Source organism: Sinohyriopsis cumingii, chromosome 16, assembly GCF_028554795.1.
Source record: "Sinohyriopsis cumingii isolate HCF-2022 chromosome 16, ASM2855479v2, whole genome shotgun sequence".
Lineage (NCBI taxonomy): Eukaryota > Metazoa > Mollusca > Bivalvia > Unionida > Unionidae > Sinohyriopsis > Sinohyriopsis cumingii.
The window spans coordinates 39,426,991-39,448,310 of NC_142976.1; the positions used below are offsets into that span (position 1 = coordinate 39,426,991).

The 21,320-nt window shown below is 37.2% G+C and overlaps 2 protein-coding genes and 1 long non-coding RNA gene across 6 annotated transcripts in view; 1 reads left to right on the forward strand and 2 right to left on the reverse strand.

Moving 5' to 3' along the window:
- LOC149780254 (WD repeat-containing protein 47-like) overlaps positions 1 to 1,912 on the reverse strand; it is a 59,418-nt gene extending 57,506 nt beyond the window's left edge. For all 4 annotated transcript variants that reach the window (XR_016415037.1, XM_089937062.1, XM_089937061.1 and 1 more), the window contains exon 1: positions 206 to 1,912. Coding sequence is in view for 3 of the 4 variants with exons in the window: in XM_089937062.1 (XP_089793188.1) it covers positions 206 to 1,835 (1,630 nt within the window). In the remaining variant the exon portion in view is untranslated. The remainder of the gene's footprint in view (positions 1 to 205) is intronic.
- A 3,002-nt stretch (positions 1,913 to 4,914) lies between these two features.
- On the forward strand, positions 4,915 to 8,238 carry LOC149780255 (uncharacterized). Its single transcript, XR_016415039.1, has 5 exons — positions 4,915 to 5,311; positions 6,134 to 6,290; positions 7,062 to 7,125; positions 7,505 to 7,727; positions 8,105 to 8,238. It is a non-coding gene; the product is annotated as an uncharacterized LOC149780255 (long non-coding RNA).
- Positions 7,783 to 14,542, reverse strand: LOC149780256 (P2X purinoceptor 7-like). Its single transcript, XM_089937063.1, has 3 exons — positions 14,472 to 14,542; positions 13,609 to 13,757; positions 7,783 to 9,693 (listed from the first exon to the last, which is right to left on the reverse strand). The coding sequence occupies exons 2-3, from the start codon at positions 13,612 to 13,614 to the stop codon at positions 9,436 to 9,438; spliced, it is 264 nt and encodes an 87-aa protein (XP_089793189.1). The 5' UTR covers positions 13,615 to 13,757; positions 14,472 to 14,542; the 3' UTR covers positions 7,783 to 9,435.
- Positions 14,543 to 21,320: the final 6,778 nt, after the last annotated feature.

Below are 21,320 nucleotides of genomic sequence, written 5' to 3' on the forward strand. Positions count from 1 at the left end.
GGACCCATGACTGACCCAGAATTGTAAGCAGCATTGTAAGTTTTCTGGTTGCAGGTTATTGAGGGAGTGGCAAGTATGACTTTTAATATAAATTAAACTGCATAAATGATAAATCTGATCATCTCACAAAATTTTAATAAACATAACACTGCTGAATATTTATTTTTATACCAGCATATAAAAATAATGTATTGTTCAATTATACCTTTTGGATGACTGGTAGGCCCCTTAACTTCTTGCGGTGGAACTTTTTTTATGTCCTCTTGATACTTGGCATTCACCTCAAGCTGCAGTTTTCTGTCAAGCTCTAATAATTCTTGACAATATAGCTCCCGTTGTTTTTCTTGCAATGCTAGCTGTTCCTGTAACCTTTGTTTCTGTCGCTGAAATTCTTGGAATAATTCTGAACTTGAGTCCCTGACAGAACCTTGTCCAGACCCTCTGCGTTCCAATGAACTTAACTGGGGACTTTCTGACATAACTGGGGAATGAGTCCTCTTTGGGGTCACCAGGGGTGATTGCTGTCTTGTTCCAGAAGGAGTTGGTCCCCTACTACTGGCAAGTGTAGCACTACGCTGTGGCAATGGAGAGGAGTGCTGTGAAGATGCTAATGTGTAACCAGGTCCAGGCTTTGCCTGAACAGTCTGATGAACTTCTGTATCTGGCTTTTCAGTTTTCCCAATTTTGTCACTGAAACCCAACAATGAACTGTTGGTGTTAAGGATTTCTCCTTTGGTGAAAAGTTTATCTATGGACATTTCCATTGGATTTTTTGCAGGTGTTTTTTGATTCTGAATGAAAGCTGGTGCCATAGATCGTGATAGCATATTTTTATCAAGTGATGATGCCATCAGGCCTTGCCTTCCTTGCCATAGTCCAGCAGCTAAGCCATCAAACTGTGGATTCAATGACCTTGTCATGAAGTCTGCAGATCGTGGTCTTCCAGATGGCGTTGCTGAGTACGGAAACATTTTTGGTTTTATTGGTGTGACTAAAATTTGTTCTGACCAAGATGCCTCAAGAGAAGGTTTTATTAGTTGCCGTACATCAAGATTTAATGTCTTTTGCTCAAATGCCAAAGCAAACATATTAAAAGGGATACTCTGAAGCCAAGAAATTAAACTAAGATCTGCATCACTGAACCCAGAGTCACTAAGAAGTGAAACAGCACTTAAGTCTATCTCATTTGCTTCACCATCTTTGGTTGCCTGTGCCTGGCAGTATTCTATGCACGACTCATACAAGAGGCCTTTTAATAGTAACTGCATAAGTCTATCATTCTGGGCTACAGTTGGTTTGTTGTCTTTCCTCTCAGCTGGCAAAAACTTTTCCACTAAGACTCTAGTTTCTTTGAAACATTCAACTCTGGCATTGCTTGGGTTCCAGTTTATAAAGTCACCATGGTCTGACAACTTTGGTAGAGTTAATAGCAAACATAAATTACTGTACTCTTCTTTTGATGGACATACATTTTCCAGACTATTTAAGCATTTCACCACTTCATCCACGGTAAATTCGTAATTTTGAAGAATGTTCGGCTCTGATTTGATGCAGAGCAGCTCTAAATATTTATGTTTCATAATCAAATACTGGAACTTTTTCATGTCAAATCCATTCACTGACGCGAGTGGCTGAATAAAATCTATCACATCATCCCACTGACCATCTAAAATAAGCTGTCTAAGGAATAACATATCGTCTGAAAACACGCCATTGATCACCCCCGTTTCTCTCTCCAACGACAACATAGTAATATTTAGCTCTCTATTCTGAAGAAATTCCGAAATCAACTTAATGACATGAGCTTCGTTAATGGAAATACTTGCAGACGGCATTTTTTAGCGTCTCTATCTTCTACTGAAGATTCTACGGAAAGATTCTCACAGGAAACCTTTCATTCTATAATGTATTCTGTGACAATCAGCCATTGGCACTGGGGTAAAAAAAAAAATATAATAGACTGGTTATCTCACTCATGACAAATATCAGAGTACCATAAGGATGAAATGTTTCGAAAGCCATTCTGATATCCGATAAAAGTCGAAGGGACATAACTCTAATAATTGCCGCACCTTCACTCCGTGACGTCACATATTTGGTTAATGACGTAATATAAACAACTCTGTGAAGGTCTACCAAACATTATACATATTTCGAGGAGTTACAGCGAGTTTAACCCGAAACCACATTGAAAGACCCGAAATGTTGGACGTTTTGTATAAATTCAACGTAATCGGTAACGGTCTCTGTGCAATCGGAGGAGAAATTTCTGGCGTATTTGGACGCATTGGAAGTGTGCGTCACGCCTACCTGTTCATCTGGTCCATTTTAGTTGGATTCTTGGAAGCCCTTAGAGATGGATACCGATATCAACTTGGACTTTCAAGTGTGATCATTTTTGCCATGTCAACTCTCTATCTCAGCCTCATGCACCTAAGACTTTTTCGATATATATTTCATTTCCAATTCCTACAAGTGCTCGCTACCTTGGGGCTTAGACTGTCATCCATAGTTGTGTTTATATTTTATCTTTTACTACCATTGCATCGCTTAGTACTTCTTACCCTGAAACTAACGACGGGTACAGAGTATGCATGTTTGTCATTGGTGTCGATCGTGTTAACGTTGGGTGTCTTGCTGTTGATCAATCTCTTCATCAGCATCCTTCAAAGACTGTGCAGAAGGAAGGTGCCTAAACGAAGAAGCCGGGCTAACGTGACACCTAATCAGCCTTTGAGACGATCTGCCAGAATACGGGCAAGATCTCCAAACTCATCAGGAATGTCGCAGAACGCCTCGCCTACAAACGCATCAGCTTGTCAGAGTACCCAGCTTGGCACTTCTGTACAACCTTAGAAGAGACAATTCGACTATTCAAAGACCTGGATTTCACTGGAGTATGGAATTAATAGCTGAAATGTGAATGGAGAAGAATCTTTTATTTATTTATTTATTTTTACTACCATCCTATTCAGATTGAATGTGGTTCGGTTTTTATATTTTATAGATTAACATAAACTAAAAATGACATTACTAGCCTCGTTAATCTGGTGATGCGCTTTTGATTGGAAGGAAATCGAAATCAGTTCCTGACGAAATGGCGAAGTTCATACGACGATTAGGGAGAAGAAGAAAAGTAACATAATCTAAAATATGTTTGTAATGCTCGACAAAATAAGTATCACCACCACGAGATCTTTTTCCAGCATATTATGCAATGTGGGATGCATTTTGCCAGGACTTTTAGAAGGAAAAGCAAACCTTCAGCAGTTTAAATTATTATGGATGAACAAATAACTACCGTATTCAAGATACAATTTTACGCATTCTGACGATATTTATTTACTTAAGTGAGGTGGAAAATGACAGTATAGTGTATTTTGTAAGTTCAATGGAAACCAATGTTATAATGAGATTTTACATATTGTACATCTTTGTACTTTGATAAGTAAGAATTGTAAATGAAGGTGATTGTTTGGTTGTATTGCTTTTTTTTTTCTCTTCTTCTTCTTCGTTGTTGATAATCCTACGGCAAGGTTTGTTCAGTCTGCAGCCTTTTTTAAAGTTTTAAAAGTTTTTTTTCTTTTAAAAAAAAACAATATATATATATGACTAATATATCTTTACTTAGTTAGGACCATATTGATTTAGTTTCTTATTTGTCATTTTAAGTGATTATTAAGTGTCAAACTTTTTTAAAAAGTCATCCGACAGCAGTAGACAATTATTTTCTCTTTGTTTTATGTGGAGTGGGATTACTGCTATAATTCCATGCATCGGCAGCGCACATAGTTAACTATCATCCAAGCATTGTTCTGCCATTTCCGTCAAATTACGAAATAACCTCGAAAATTGTTTTAGAAATACACATCAGTTTGATTGGTTTGGTGAATCGATTCTGGCAGAGCGCGCCTCGTATGATGCAAAAGCAAATGCCGACGATGTTCCGATTGTGACTTTGTCTGTCCTCACACTACAGTTATTTTCATCCATTGTTGTGTATAACAACTATTCATTATTGTCTCACTGGGCAGTTATTTTAGTGAATTTTCATCCGACTATGACAGAATGCAAATAAATTATAATATTTTCTGCATTAAAAATATCAAAAAAATAACCAAAGATTTGTTTTATATAGGAAAACATGCTTGTCAGATTTCAATTAAAGTATTCAGGTTAATTCTTTGTGGAAATGGTAGTTTGTACATACATCAATACTACCTCAAACACATCTTTTTTCACTCATTTTCGACAGTAAAGAGCTGTTTTGAATATTTTCATGCGATAAGGTGGCTCAAACAATGAGTATGGGCTTCATGCATGTTCAAAATTCACTAATTACCAACCTCAAGTTTGATATATTTGCCGTCGTTGCAGACACACCTACATTAAGTAAGTTGGCTGTTCCTTTGCAACCTGTGTTTTGCATTTGAAGTTCACGTCTAGCAAATAAGTACGTGAATTAGATGCACTTATGCGACGTTTTACATATCATTGTCTTCATTGTTAAACCTCGCAGTAAATATATATTTTATCACACATATGTAATGTTTTGCAGTAGTAAGATATACTGAAATTGTTCTACGTAAATAAATCAGAGATGAAGACTTAAATACTGTATCAACAGATTGAAAAGTGAGCGAAAAGAAAACCTGCAAGGCTTCATAAATATGATTACGTACTCGTAAAAACAAACGAAGATTTATACATAGACATGATAATAACTAGCTGGTTTAGATATTCTTTCTAATATAGACCTGTACAGATATTATGGCGATAACAATACAGACTTTTAAAAATGCTTAAAGGCACAATAGTGCAGAGTGTTTGTAATTTTTTGAATTTTACAGATCATGTAACTAGTGAAATGTGTCGACTTATAAGCTGAAATAATTCAAAATAACCTAGAGTTTGAGAAGATTAAATTGGGCAATTGATAAATAAACGAGAGAAAATGAATTTTTGTGGGGGCCCGCTTTAATTGAAACTTGTAGGTTACGAACTGTTACGGAAGCCTCACGTGACCACAAAAACGTATACGTCATCTTCGTCCAGTGGGCGGGTTATGAGTCACGTGGTTGTAATTTAAATATCTATTATAAACAAAAATGGCGGACACACGTGAGAGTCAAAAACGTAAAGGTCGCCCGCGCTTGTCGCTTTCCGAGAAGAAACGTCGAAACACTGTCTGAGAAACCGAACGGGACTTATCAAGGATTCGTCTTGGGGACCAGTTTGTTCGATGGAGAGCATTGATGTAAGAGTTAGGACTGGCATCAGGCACTGAAATGGCGAAGTTGTTGTTTGACAGGTAAGCCAATGTCTGTGTTATATGATAGTGATACACATTAGTTTCCCCAGAATCAAGTGACTGTGATGTCTATGTATAAGTGTTCTCCATTTTTCAATATCTTGTTCCTACTGTATGTTTGAAAGCACACTGTTTTATTAATGCAATGTTTGCACAAGGACTTGCTTTGTGATATGCCCAAAATAGATGTGATCGGCTGATCAATATTTCACTCGGTTACTGCATTGTGTGTATTTTATGTTGGGGTGGAATATATTATTTATTTTTTATAACAGCTTGCTCATAAAGGTCATTTTGTACACCTGTCAATTATCTTCGTGAGACAAGTTTTTTTAAAAATTCGACGAAGGAACTTAGATACATGTACAAGCGTTATCATTATTTATATCATATATATCCCCCCCCCTCTCTCTCTCACACACACACCTTAGGTTAATGTGACATGCACATTACTTGCATAAAAGTTTAATAACCTTATCATGTAAACGTGATGGAACAAATAATAAGATTTTATTGTACATCTTTCAACTGCTAGTAAATCTATTATAAAGCACTGTATTGACTACAGTTACAAAAGGATATCTAGTCATGATAGGAAAGGATGTTGTAGTGCTACCAGAATATATGGCTGGCAGATTGTTATCAGTTAAAATTTTGAGCTGCAGTCAAGTTAGTTTTATTGATGTGAATTTTTTTAGATCTATTATTATGTATTCTTGCTTAAATGAAGTATTTCAGTTCTAAGTGTTTAACACAGTGCACAAAGAAACAGATTTAAAGCATAACTTATAATACAAATGAATATTTAATTCATATTTTAAGTTACAAAGAATATAGCAAAAGATGAACCCAAGCATACAGAACCGATGGCAATTACATTTTCATGCTTCACATCAACACCTGGCCAAGTGCTTTTGCAACATACTGAGAGAATGAAGACACCTTCAGTATCTGAAGTATTTGCTATTGAATCAGGAAGGTAAAAATGACAAATTTCTTGCCGATTTTTTTTGTGCATGGGTGGGGGTTGTCTTACAATTGTCATTCTGCTGAAAACAATGATGTAACAAATGCAATGCTGATAAAGGACATTATTATAACTGCCAGCTGGTTGAGTTCCCACTTCATGCTTTTCTTAGTTTGAGTTCGAGAACAAACCTTGAATTTCGCTTTTTCAGAAGTAGGGTTTGGTATTTCAACTGTGCCACTTGATGCATAGAAAAAGGCATAATTTGAACTATCATTGTTTTGGTTATGCAAAAAAGTTTCGGTGTACTGGGTTTTTTCCCCCACTCAACACTTAGAGGACCAGTCATTGTATATTGAAATTGTGTCTACATGCCTCATATGCTTTCTTTATGCTGTTTCCCATTTATACATGTATCTATGTCCCACATGCAGTTCTTGCTAACACCCTCTTCCCATCTATCCACTTAGCTCATGATGAATGCACATAAGACATATTTAATTTAAAAACAAAATACTGAGATAACAGTTGAAGTTTGTTTTTGGAAACCACTGGCAGTTCATTAGAACTTTATTCATTAGGACTGGTGATATAACTTATTTAGGATTTAATTTAGAATACTGTAAGTTCTTTTTAAATTTCATTTTTTATTCTTGGGAATTAAATGACTTGTTGGTTTTCACTCTTTATTGTTATAAAACTTTTGGAATTGAAAAGCTGTTACTGTTTTGATGATTGCTCTTCATGCATTTTTAACTTTATTTTATCTACCTACTTTTCAAGGTTGCCAAACAAATGGATAATATGGCTTTATGGCAAGACTGCTAGCAGCTATGGACAATTTTTTGTGAGTTTTCAGTCCTTTTATTTGAAACATATATGTAAACATTTGCTATTGTATACTTTTGTATAAAATCAAAATTACAGTGCATAATCCTTATCTTCTGATTTATTTTAATGTATTTTTTATCCATATATATTCATCATCAAATCTTCTAGGTATGTAGTTTATTAAAAGTAATTTATTTGAAATGTCATAGCAATGTGGAATATTGAAGGAACAATGATCTGAGGAAAATGTGAATCCTGCTACACTAACTATTAGCCAGTTCTACAATGTAGCTTTCACTTTATGATATAAATCAAGTTGTCTTATCAATATGGGGTCACCATGACAAAAGAGACCAGCTTTAGTGCTAAAGGTATTGATTGTGGCATTCTTTCAGAGTATCTTGAGGAGTGTCCTAAATCACATCACCAATACACATAAGTAGATCCTCTCACATGGCCAAGGCATTAATAAATGTCTTCATCAACCTTACCTGGAGAATGAAGAGCTGACAAAGCCTTGGCTTGATGAAGATGATCCCAAGAAGAAAGCCAAAGTGCTGAAAACCTTAGCAAAGGTGCTCTTGGACCAAAGGTTCCTAAACAGTGGAGTAATTTCAGGTATGCCATTTCAGGATTGCAACAATTGCATGGTATTTAAAAGAAAAATGTGAAGACCACTTTAAATATTTTTATTCTCAACTAAATAAAAAATTACTGTATATATTTACCATTTGAAGATCTGAATAAGTTAGAATTCATAAGATGTGTGCACATGATACATGTATAATGACTCTCCTTCTCAAGTCTTTGGTAATTTCAGGTATAATACATGCACGTCAGGTATAAACAATTCCATGACACTCTATCAATAAACACTTTAGTAAAGACTTTATGTATGCAAAAATTACCAACAGTAATGATCATTTAATAATATTAATCTGTTAGCAGATTACAAATAACACATGTTACAAGATACATGTTTTCGATAATTGCAGAAGCACTGCTGAGCTTGAAGTTTTTCATCAGCAGATCATGATGTACAGTGCCAAGAGATTTTCATACATCCCTCCTGTGTACAGGATTAGGAATGAGCTAGCTGCTTTGGATCACAATATACACAGTGGCTGAGGTGTAATGAGAAACAAAGAAGGGGAGATAGTGTAAGCTTGTTTCACTACAGGAAATTAGAAATAATTTTATATATTGATTGTGCATTATGATCCCTGCCTAGAGATCAGACGAATGGAATATTATTCACATGTACAATTAGATACAAGTCATTTTGCAACAATCGGCACACATTTATATTTGTGGTAAGGAATCTTAATATTTTCATGCATACAGATCTTGTAATTAGTATTGTTATCATTCTAGTGGATATTTATTTTTATTTGAGCAATGCAAGTCTAATAATTAGATCCAGTGATATGTATATCACTTTCCCAGGGGACTGACACACTTTATTAAGAATATATGGGGTTTATGGAATGTCCTCAGGACATTTGTAGTAGATGCTGTCACCATGATGATTACTAGCTAATACCTGTTCATGAAAACATGTTGCTTGCATGAGGAATGGGCAAAAATGCATCCTGTCTCACACAGTATTTTGTGAATAGAACAAATAAGAACGAAAACAAACCCTCAACAACTCCTTCTTGGCAACTGATCATGAGGCTCTAATATTGGTTAAAAAGTTAATATGGGTTAGCATGGGGAAGCTTGTCACACATGTTAAGAAAATAAATTTTTCTTTAAAACAGGCACTGATGTTAAAAAAAAAAAAGTGGCAGATGGTCCGTCTACCCTTGCAAGGAAAAGAAAACATCTCCACATCATGGAGCTTATCAAGAAAGCCCTTATCTATCAACTTGAGGGAAAGCAGGGTATGCAGAGGAGAAGAGAACTAAAGGAAGATGATCCCAGGTGAATTTGTATAAACCTGGCACCTCAAGAACCACCATCAACTCTAGTTTTGGTATGGTGAAGGAGATCTCTCGATTTTAGTTATGTAAAATATGAAACTGTGTCTGATATATGGAGGTGTCAGCTAAGGCAGGTTACACTTTATATAATATCCTGAAATATCAGTAGTTGAAAATAAAATAATGTATAATATTGTATCTGCAGTTGCTGAAAACTGTTTATATATTGATTATTTATGATCGTGCCCACATTGTTTATAGGCAGAAATAGACTGGTGTTAAAAAAAATCTGAAAGCATTATTGTTTGATGCAATATTATGTGCATTTATAAGAAAACAATGAATAAAATCAATTGTATTCATTTATATACAAACTCATACATGCAAGAAAGTGTTTAAGTTCATGCAAGCCTAGAGTGGATGAAGCCAGTGTATTGTCCATCGGGATATTTGTCATGTATCTGCCAGAAACAGCAAGAGGGAATTACATGTCTCTGTCCAGACCCCAACCTTCCATGTTGCCGTAGTATGAACTGTCTGTAGGTAGCATGACTGTTGGTACTCATCAAGTCAACTTTATCGTTGAGGACAAGAACATTTCGTCTGTACATCCTGGACAAGGCATATACAGCCTCATCAAGGATTAGATCTTGAAAAATCTGAAAAATTATTCCAATTGTAATATGCTATTTCTAAAATGTAAAAAAATATATTTTAAGAAATAATAGGAGCATGCGCTTATTCAAACGTTATTCATCTTCGATCAGCAATTTCCACTGTGAAATTCACGTGGATCAAAACTGCACAAGGTTTCTATTTTGACATGAACACTGAGAGTTCCATCACAACTAGAACTGATAGTTTATGTTAAGATGGACAGCTCAAAGTTTTTGGGGAGCATTTCTAGAAGTCAGAGACTCATACACTGGGATCAAATAGGAATGGCTGATTGCAGCTTAGATTTGTTTAGTATAGTGAGGTACCCACATTGAAATCAGGTAATGAAAAGAATCTACTCAATGAGTATCAATTGTAAATTAAAACAAAGTCCTTATCATTTGCATATGTATGCACGTCTGTTTTTGGACGGCTTACAATTTTAAAATTCTTTCACAGTGGTTGCAAAGAAATAACATTTACAACAATCATGCATGTACATCAATTATCAATCTTTGAGAGTCCACCTTGGAAATGGAATTCAATGTAAATGTTGTATTGTAAGAGAAACTATCAAAGTTTTAATTCTGTTTGTAAATTGATGTAGTATTTTGATTTTATTGGTACAAAGTGCAAGTTGTACATTCATAGGCATGTGCTACACATATCCTGTATACAGAAAGAGGTTTTCTGTAATGTAGCCAACATACCGGTCAAGTTATTCATACCTTTTGTGATATACATTTTGTACATAAAATTTTTAAGCTTTGGCAATAACACGCTTATGGAATATATAAAAGTTATTGAAAGAATTAAAGAAATTTCATAATTGCCATCAAATTGAGTAAATTTGTTATACAGAAATCATTTGCAGTAATCACCAGTTCAAAGGTGGAAACACTGAATGCCAAGCAGACTGGGCAATTAAAATTCTTACCCAAAAATGTTAGATCAGATATGAAGAAGAAAAAAAGTTTCTTGCAAGCGTTCATGTCAGTCTTCGTTCTGGATAAATAAAACAATTTAGGATTATTAAGTCCTTATGTTTATCATGATATTGCATATATAGTATTATCTTAACATATTTTGGGGCTTTAGAAATACACATTAAGGCATGCATCATATTTAAAACATAAGAATAAAAGTGTAGTATTTATTTCACAAGACTTAAATGGCTATATGAATTCTGTACATGTCTAACTTTATAAAAAAAAAAAACTGCAATCTAGTCAGGTCTAATTGCTGAACTCCAAAGTAAGATTGCATAGACTTTTTGTTCCCATTTTTTATTTTAAAAAAAACAACTAATAAATGTATTACTTTAGTTGGTTTATTAATTAAATTGAAAAAAGTGCAAGTTAACCTTTATAGTATTGAATGTTTGTATGCCACTAGCGTAGGTCACTAATACCTACATATGAAATGATTTTAGCTAATCTACCTTTAGACCCTCATAGAAATGAATTTATCTGTTTTAAGTGTATCTCTGAAGCCGCTGTATATATTGGTTTGGAAGAAGGAAATAGAGTTGGCATTTCTAAAGTCAACTGGAATACTATTCCAGAACAAAATTCCAGAGTACTGGAAACATTTTTTGAATAATTCCTTATTTGGTTTGGGAATTTTATACTGTTTGGTAGACATGGATCACAGTTGTGGAGTATTACCAGGTAGCCTATACTTGAATAGTGATTGTAAATATTCAGGAGCACAATTATTGGATATCATGTACATTACTTTGGCTTTTCTCAACTGGATTCAGTCTTTAATAGGTAATAATTTTAACTTACCAGCTAAAATTTTCCTTGCTTTCTTTCTGGATTGATATAGCCTGAATGCACTTGTTTTAAAATGTGCCAGCTTTGCTATGATTTTATCATTTGAATTACTCCACACTGTATTACAGTAGTCTACATAGGGTTGTATGTAACTGTTATAAAAAAGTTTTCTGTACCTTATCCTACTGAAAAGCCATAAACTTGAATTAACTTTTTTACTGACATGTTCAGTCCATGATAGGTTATTTTCTACCAAAACACCAAGTAGTCTATCATGACAAACCATTTGCAAATTTGTATCCTTCCATGTCAAACATAGTTCATCACTACCAAGATTTGTTCTTTTTTGCCATGTTGAGATAAGTAATATTTTAGCTCTTCCAGTATTTACCACTATGCCATTGCATGTGCACCAGTTGTCCAGTTTGTTTAGGGCATCCTGTAAATAAATTGCTTTGTGTTTTGGATGTCTGACAATGTTGTGTCATCTGCATAGAGATCTGAAGATGAAATTGAGTCCCTTATTAAAAAGTGGTAGGCCATTAGTAAATAGTATCAATAGTAATGGACCTAAAATTGAACCTTGTGGTACTCCATATCTAATTGTTCCAGGTTCTGACAGAACATTATTTATATAAACATGTGTTCTCTCACTTAACTTTGAAGTAAACCATCTAATTGTGCTTTCATCGCATTGGTTGATTTTCAGTTTCTTAAAAGAATTTCCTGTACACCAACCCATAAACTTTCCTGAAATCTACAAATAGAGATCCTATTATTCAACTTTGATCAAGTGGTTGAAGCCATTTATCAGTTAGAGAGATCAAGTCAGTCTCACATGAATGTTTCTGTCTAAAGTCTGATTGAATAGGGTGTAACAGCAACTATTTCGTTAAATATGACATGAACGATTCATGGACATGTTTTTCAATCAATTTTGACAAGTTTTGGGGACAGATGAGGTTGCAATATTTAAATTGATTATGAATGGTATGCTATCTGAAATAGCTGAGGCAGAAGTTTTAATGAGTGGTGGACCAATCTGATCAAGTCCTGTAGCTTTCTTGATATCAAGTTTACTGAGACATTTTTTAGCAGTTTTTTTTATACCTGTGGGATAGAGAAACATCCCTCCTTAGGCAATTTTCAGTTCATTATACTTGTTTTCTATCACTGGTTCTTTTAACTTAGTGGTAATGTTAGTGAAAAAAAAAATCACTCAAAATATTTGCGATGTCAGTGTCATCATTGACTTTTGTGTCATTTACCAGAAGTGAGTGAATTTTATTTGTCTGATCTTTGTGTGTTACCCCAATGAATTCACTGAAGACTTTCCAAATGGAGTTTGTGTTGCTCTTTGTGTTTTAAGGCATTGATTGATAATAAGTTTTTTTTTTAGCCTTTTCAATCATACTTGTTATGTTATTTCCCCATACTTGATATTGTGCATGGTTTCCCATAGCCTTCAATTGGTCTCGTGTCTTCATAATATCTATAATTTCAGTTGTAAATCAGTTAGGTTGGATTTCATACTTTACTCAATGTACATTTAGTGGGGCATGCTTAGAGACTACATTCATAAATCAGTCCACACTTTTAGAGCTTCACATATGTCATCAAAATTTTGGATAATATTCAATGGAACTTTATATAGGTCATCTTGATATTGTTACTTACTTCAATTTTGGAAAGATCTGTAAGTGATAATTTTGTGTGTATTGTTCCTATTTATGTTGCATTTAACCTTTCTTGTCAAAAAAGTAGGATAGTGGTCACTAAGACCAACATTTGGTACGTTAACATAAGCCACATTGTTTGGTAGGTTGGTATAAATGTGATCAATAAGAGTGCTTGATATTTCTGTTACACTTGTGGGCTCATTTACCAGCTGGACTAGGCCTAATGAGTCTTCCATTATCAAATCATATTGGGGTGGGGTGTTGAGTAGCAACAAAAAGTAAAGCAGTTTAAACATACATTGTTTGGTAAAATAACTAATCCTTTAATACAAGTATGCATTTTCTAAGTTGTGCAAAACACTACTGACATAGATATTAGAGTCTTTGCCAACATACTTAGTACCAAACATTTTTCAATATCTATCAATACTTGTTTTGCAAGATAAAAATAAACAATTACCCTCATTCTTGTCTGCCTTGTCTGAACTATGTGTAGAACTTGGTCAGCTCAGTTTTTAGGCTGCACAGCATGTCTTTCTCCTCTCCCCCATCTGTTTTGTCAACTTCTTGCTCCATGCCTCATCCTCCCTCTTCCTCTTAAAGGTTGCTCTAGAATTGAGCTTGAGAGTAAGCTGATTTAAGTCTATCTAATGAATTTTAATAAGTAAATGTATTTCAATATTTGACAACTAATATATTCATGATTACTTATTAAACTTATAGGAATATAGTGCTAACTTTGGATCAGAAATTAATACATGAGAGGTTGTGATTTGATAGAAGCTTATTTGGGCTGGATCAGGTCAAGTGTTGGGTGGGGTGGGGATCCAAAATTTAAAAAGGGCCCCTACTTTCCTCGAATGGGCATCAAAGCAAAGTCTATGTGTCTATTTACTCAGTGTGCACAAAACCCAATAAACATGTCCAAGAATAAAGCTGTGGTCCAACTTAGCTGACAAGTGACTGTACGTTTGTGTGTGTTGGGTGTTAGGGGTCCACTGGTGACAATCTGGTTAGAATTTATAAATTGATTAATAAAAGTTTGAGCATTTTTAAATATCCCGGATGCTTTTCATTTATAAAATTGAGTGGTGGGGACGTGAGGGAGTACGAATTCTACTGGGCAAGAAATAGAGTGAGTACAGTGGGTTTTTGCAATACTGTACAGAGCACGTCGATTTAAATTATTCTCGTACCATAAAAACTTTGAAATATAACTATAAACGTAGTTGTACACACATTTCATTGTTTCCTCTCACAATTAAAATTAGAAAGGAAAAGGATAAGAAGAAAAGAACGAGATCAGAAGAAGATCGTACTCACCGTTGTTGTCATTTTGGGCGGTCTCGTAGCGTGGTTGTGTTTTACGTCATCATCTTCAGTGTTTACAATGTGGCCTATAATTATGCAAATTTCGGTCACCGGAATCATGTGTGTTATTCATTCGGAATCTACCGATCACTGCCGAGCGGGATTTCAACATGGAGACGATAGATTCGTTACTCTACGTACGAAGATTTCAGGGAGCTCGTATTTCATAACGAGAACCCCTACGTACTTGATATTACCCTAGAAATGCCTTTTAAATAGTATTTAATCAGTTGATATACATAAATGTCCCAACATTTTTGCAAGAAAATTCACCCTCAGCTGCACTATTGTGCCTTTAAACGAAACAAATCAATTTTTGTAAAATGGATGATGTCACTGAGCCTTTGTTTGATACGTCGTGTACCAAATGTGGACAGAAAATAAGAGAGAGAGCGTTTTTTTAAAACGTATTTCCATTCCAAATTTGGACAGAAAATAAGAGAGAGAGAGAGCGTTTTTTAAAATGTATTTCCATTCCAGATTTGGACAGGAAATAAGAGAGTACAATGTGCATATTTGGTAAGATATGATTTTTATCGTTGGACTTAGGTATCAGTCGGTAGAGGGAAGCACATACACAGATTTAGATAAATAAGTTTTATAAAAGAAACTTACATGAACTTAAAAATGAACATTAATAATCATTACATATATATGTTTTCCATGCAATATACCAGTCTCGCGATATCTGAAAATAATGATCTTGCAAAATCTCGAAATTACAAAACGAAGCGCTCGCTGCTGATTTTTTTTTATAACAACCAAACTGTCGTAGCTAGAAAAGTATATCGATTATATTCAGGACTTACGGTGTTTCACCCCCCAAAAATTAAAAGAAATCTCAGTCTGAATAATGAGAGCATCAGCAGATGAAATGACACGTATCCACGTAAAGCATGACACGTACCCACGCTTTAATTTGCAGTAGAAAAGAACACTTCCAGCTGATAAAATGACACGTACCTACGCTTAAATTTGCAGTAGAAAAGAACACTTCCAGCAGATAAAATGACACGTACCCACGCTTTATTTTGCAGTAGAAAAGTACACTTCCAGCAGATAAAATGACACGTACCCACGCTTTAATTTGCAGTAGAAAAGAACACTTCTCGATTGAAAATGTGTAAATGTCATGTTGCCATTCAATTGACAAATGATCCAACATTTCGCCTTCTGTTGAAGCTTTCTAAAACAACGCAGGAATATACTAGATTTGTTTGGAGGAAAAAAAATAGAACATAAACTAATTTCTACTATTTAACGGAGAAAAAGGTTATTTCGGCTCCTCAGTATAAATGAAAGAGACTATGAAAATAAACCCGCATACTCAGTTTTCCCTGACGGCCATGTCTGTGAAATTCAAGTTTCAAGAGCGAAAGTGACTGCATTTAGGACACACGGTACTAATTCAACTCCAATAGTAGACATATGGAAACACCATAGTAGTGAAGTGGGGCACTATAGGGTCTATGGGAATTAGCATTAAAAACACCCCTGGGTCGATATAGGGTCTATGTAAATTTAACATGGAGAAAAATCGTGGGTCGATATAGGGTCTATGGGAATTAGCATTACAGACTTAACCTGGGTCTGTATAGGGTCTATGTAAATTTAACATTAATCACCCTGGGTCTGTATAGGGTCTATGTAAATTTAACATGGACAAAAAACCCCTGGGTCTGTATCGGGTCTATGTAAAATTGAAACAGGGAGGGTCTCTATTTTTAAAAAAAAAAAACTAAATAAAAAAAAGGGGTAGGCAATGGTAAGGCTATCTCTTTTCGAGATATATGGCTGGCCCTGAAAAGGGCCTTTGGTTTATGTTAATATGCCCTTAACATAAAGGGCATTTGCGACATCTTCTTGTCCTCAAACTTCGTCTTATAGCAGGGCCATACATCAGAGTTCTCTTGAGGCAACCTTGTCTCTCTATATAGACTCTTCTTATCCACAGGCTGCTGCTGGTCCTGTGGACAACGGTCCACTTGGATCGGACATACATGAGCATGTCCGTCCTGAACATCATTGTTGACACAAGGGTTGAAGATTCAACGTCTGTCCACATGTTGAGGCTCCGACAATAGGTGAATCAATGCAGTGAACTGCGCTTATTTATAGGGACAGAAAGGATTGAAACGGATTGAGTTCATTCACCAATCCGAACACGCGTTACAGAATTCAGTCAGCCCGCATCCAATCTGAAGAGAGCAGTCTGTGACGTCACGTAGTCTATATAGATTCGCTAGCGCTTGTGTGCAGTCAATCTATGCGACCGTGATTCAACATGACGGAAACTCAGAAAACGATCCATTGGGGTGCACCAGCAGGGGAGACTGCCCAAGGGAACTCGGACTTACTTTCAGAAGAGGTGAATTGGGATTTTGTGGATTTTCTCTCCTCGCAAGAATTTGTTCCGGAACCTTCGTTACCTTCTTCATTACCGCAAGTGGAGAATTTTAGACAGAGACAGAAAGAAGAATTGGAGAAATTTATACAACGACAAAAGGAAGCGGAACAGGCTTTTCTCCTACAGCAACAGCAACAAGAAGAAGAGGTAAGAAAAAAACAACAGCAAGAAGAAGTAGCAGCAAAGAAACAAGAGGGTGAAAATCAAACGGTCACGGTACTGTTGGACATTTTAGCGGAGTTAAGAAGTCTGAAACAAATGTATCAGACTTCTTTATCACGAGCGAAGAGAATACGACCTTCCCGAGCTAAACACGTCAACCCTGTGACTAAGCCTACCGTACCACCCTTAGTGATTTCAACTCAATCATTATCATCATCATCATCAACATTACGCAGTCCAGAAGTAGGCCTTGGCCGTGGCAAAGGCATAAGGCAGTTAAAGTTGATTGCTTAAACTTACCCTTTCACCATGAAGAAAAAAGGCCCTTTTCAGGGCCACCCACATTTCTCGAAAAGAAATACAATTTCAATTTGCCAATAACTCAAAAAAAAAAATAAACCCCACCCATTTTACCCTTATAGTACGTGTCTGTGTATGAGTGCGTGAGTGTACGTTCTTATTTTAAAATCACAACTCAAAGACACTTACCTTATATCATTCATTTATTCTTTTCTCCATTTTTTACAATCCAATTCACAATTCACAACACATCACTTTAATAAAAAGTTCATTGACTTCTTCTGTCTCCTTGTTTAGTCTCTCTGTTTTTTGAATTTCTTCACCGTCTTTTCCTCATTTTCTTCCCTTCTTCTTTTCTTCTTCTCCTGTTTCTTTGCCTCTTGTAAATAGAATTGTCTTTTTTCTTCCTCTTCTTCCTCTAAAGAATCCCTCTCTTCTTTCGAAGAATCCCTCTCTTCTTTCGAAGAATCCCTCTCTTCTTCTGAAGAATCCCTCTTTTCTTCTGACTCCTCTTGTTTCTTTTTTGGGCAATCTGGAGACCAATGTCCTTTTTCTTTACAATAATAACAGGTATCTGGACTTTTGTCTTTTTTAGTCCCTGTTTTTGTTCTTTTTTGACGGTCTGGACACTCTGAAGACCAATGCCCTTTCTTCTGACAGATACAGCAAGTATCTTGACTTTTATCTCGAAAGGAAGGAGAGTAGTCCGTAGGCTGGTCTGAAGAGAATTTTCTAATGACCCCTCGCAAAGCTCTAACGAAACGTTCCATCTGGTTAGTCTCTTCCATCGTTGTGCTCGGCTTGAGAGTGAAATGAATAGTGAAAGGACAAGACACACACCCTTTTATATACGCTGGTTTGCTATGACTATAAAGAAGCTCATGGTGTTTGAACTTGAGTCATTTGACTTTTTGCTTTCAAGATGAAACGATCTAATTCATTCGAGAAGAAAGAAGAAGAAAGTAAGAGGCAGAAACGTGATCTATCGCCTCGAACCAGGGCTGAAATCTTGGCACAAATTCATGCCAGTGATTTTGAAGAGGACATGAGTGAACCAGAATTTGAAACCTCTAAACCAAGTTCACCACCCTTAGTTAACCCTGAAAAATACTATTCCATTCGAGAGACGGAAAAGCGCTCCTCTAGAAAATTTAGAACCACGGCTTACAAATACACGGTGAAGTTTAAAGATTTCAAGTCCGAAGTACCGTTAGAGAAAGCAGAAGGGTTCATCACCGGAGTGTGGGATTCTCTGCTCACTGCACTCAAGCGACAATGTCAACCCAAAGAAGACGATCGCTTGAGACTTTCCATACAACACGACGGTTTGAAATCCCCTGTTTGGATCGAGTTTAGCACCCCTGCAGAATTGACCGCTTCCAAAGTCATGGACAAGATTCAACACGTGCAACAATCTAATGACCAGTTTGACATCACCGATGGAAAAGCCACATTGGACATGACCCACGTCTCTCCTCCTCAAGGGACCGGACGCAAAAAGATGTTATTGGTGAATGACCTTCGCAGCATTAAGCGTAGCCTTGTCCAAATTCACAATCCTCATGACCAGATGTGTTTAGCCCGTGCCATCGTGGTGGGACGAACCTATGTCAACAAGAACGACACGGCAGAATGGAAAAGAGACTGGGAGAACATTCGACAATCGGACCGAGCCAAACAACGAAGTGAAGCAGAACTCCTGTTACGACAAGCTGGCATGTCCAAAGACACACCCTGTGGCATTCCTGAGATGCAAAAATTGCAAGATGCCCTAGCTCCACGATACACTTTGAAAGTGCACCCTCAAGAAGTGCGCGGGTCTCTGTTGTTTCGAGGGCAAGATTTTAAGGACGGAAAATACATTCACGTTTATCATCACGATGACCATTTCGATACCATTACCAGTATCACTGGATTCCTGGGATATGTTTATTCTTGTGAGAAATGTGACTATGGTTATAATAATCGAGAGCAGCACAAACATTGTGGATGGAAATGCTCAGGATGTTTGGCCTCTCCACCCTGTCTGAGCGAAGAACCAGTGCCTTGTTCAACTTGTCTGCGCACGTTTGTCAGCCCTACCTGTTACCAACAACATTTGAAGACGCAAGGTTCACAGAAGAAATGCGCTTGTCAACTGCTGAGATTGTGCCCCGCGTGTGGACAAGGCATACGTACCAACAATGCCAAGGCACACGTATGTCGAGGAAAGAAAAAATGTCACATTTGTCACCACATCGTGGACTTGGAACACGAATGCTACGTGCAAAAATACCATCCCCCACCAGAGAAAGAGGACGGTCACAAGAAGAAAGGCAATTTCATCTTTTTCGATTTCGAATGCATGCAAGAGACTGGCATTCACATTCCTAATTTCTGCGTGGCTCATGGAGCGTGCGAGAAGTGCATTCAAGAACCTATCTTCAGTCATTGCCCTCACTGCAGCAAGATTCCTGGAGGGCGTGAAAAAATCTTTCGGGGACCAAACACGTTAGCCGATTTTGCCCAATGGGTCTTAGACCCCGTCGACAAGACGTGGAGCCAAGAGGACATCGAACGTTACGGAGATTGTCATCGTCATGCCACGGTGATGGCTCACAATTTTTCCGGATACGATGGACAGTTTCTTTTGAGGTACTATACGGAACAAGGCACCGAGCGTCCTAAAGTGACTTTGAACGGAGCCAAAATCATTTTCATGCAAGTGGGACAAGTACAGTTTAAAGATTCGATGAGTTACTTGGCCATGCCTTTGAGTCGAATGCCTAAAACGTTTGGAATGACAGAAATGGCTAAAGGGTACTTTCCACACTTTTTCAATACGGAAGCCAATCAACACGCCGTTCTACCCCATTTACCTGAGGCTCACTATTACGACCCCGACAACATGCGTACCGAACAACGAGAAGCTTTCTACGCTTGGTACCAGGCTCACGCCTCGGACCCTTTCGACTTTCAGGAAGAAATGCTAAGGTATTGTCGTTCCGACGTGGACATTTTACGGCGTTGCTGTGGAAAATTTCGAGAACTGTTCATGGAACACGGAGGGGTTGATCCTTTGAAAGAAGCTTGCACCATTGCCAAAGCGTGTTCCTTAGTGTATCGACAACGATTCATGCCTGAAAACACCGTGGCTGTCATCAGTCCTCAAACGACCCACTTTGTCAAACGTCAATACTCGGTCAAAGCCCTACGTTGGTTACATTACTTGTGCGACAAGGAAGACAAGTGGATTCAACATGCCCGCAACGGAGGGGGCGAAAAGACCATCGGAACGTATTCGGTCGATGGCTGGGACTTAGAAAACCCCAAGATCGTGTACGAGTTTAACGGTTGCTTATTTCACGGATGTCCCGTCTGTTACCCTGACCGTGGCACTAAAAATCAGTTTTTGCAACGAACCATGGAAGACTTGTACCAGGACACTTGTCAGCGGCGCCTAAAGTTAGAACAGGAAGGATACCAAGTGGTGGAAATGTGGGAACACGAGTACGATCACCGTATGAAAACCGATCCCGAGTTTAAATGCCTCGTGGAAAGTTACCAGTTCATGGACCCGCTGAACCCGAGGGATAGTTTGTACGGAGGAAGGACCAATGCCACCTGTTTGCTGTACCAAGCCGACGAAGAGAAAGGAGAAGAAATCAAATACTTGGACGTGTGTTCGCTGTATCCCTACGTGTGCAAATATTGTTGCTTTCCTGTAGGGCACCCGCAATTGTTCACGGAACACATCGACCTGAAAAACATTCGACAATACGAAGGCTTGATCAAGTGTAAAGTTTTGCCTCCCACGAACCTATACCATCCCGTCTTACCTCACCATTGTCAAGGCAAACTGATGTTTCCCTTGTGCCGTACTTGTGCCGAAACGTGCAACCAAGACCAACCTTGTCAGCACAACCAGGAAGAACGGGCCTTGACGGGAACCT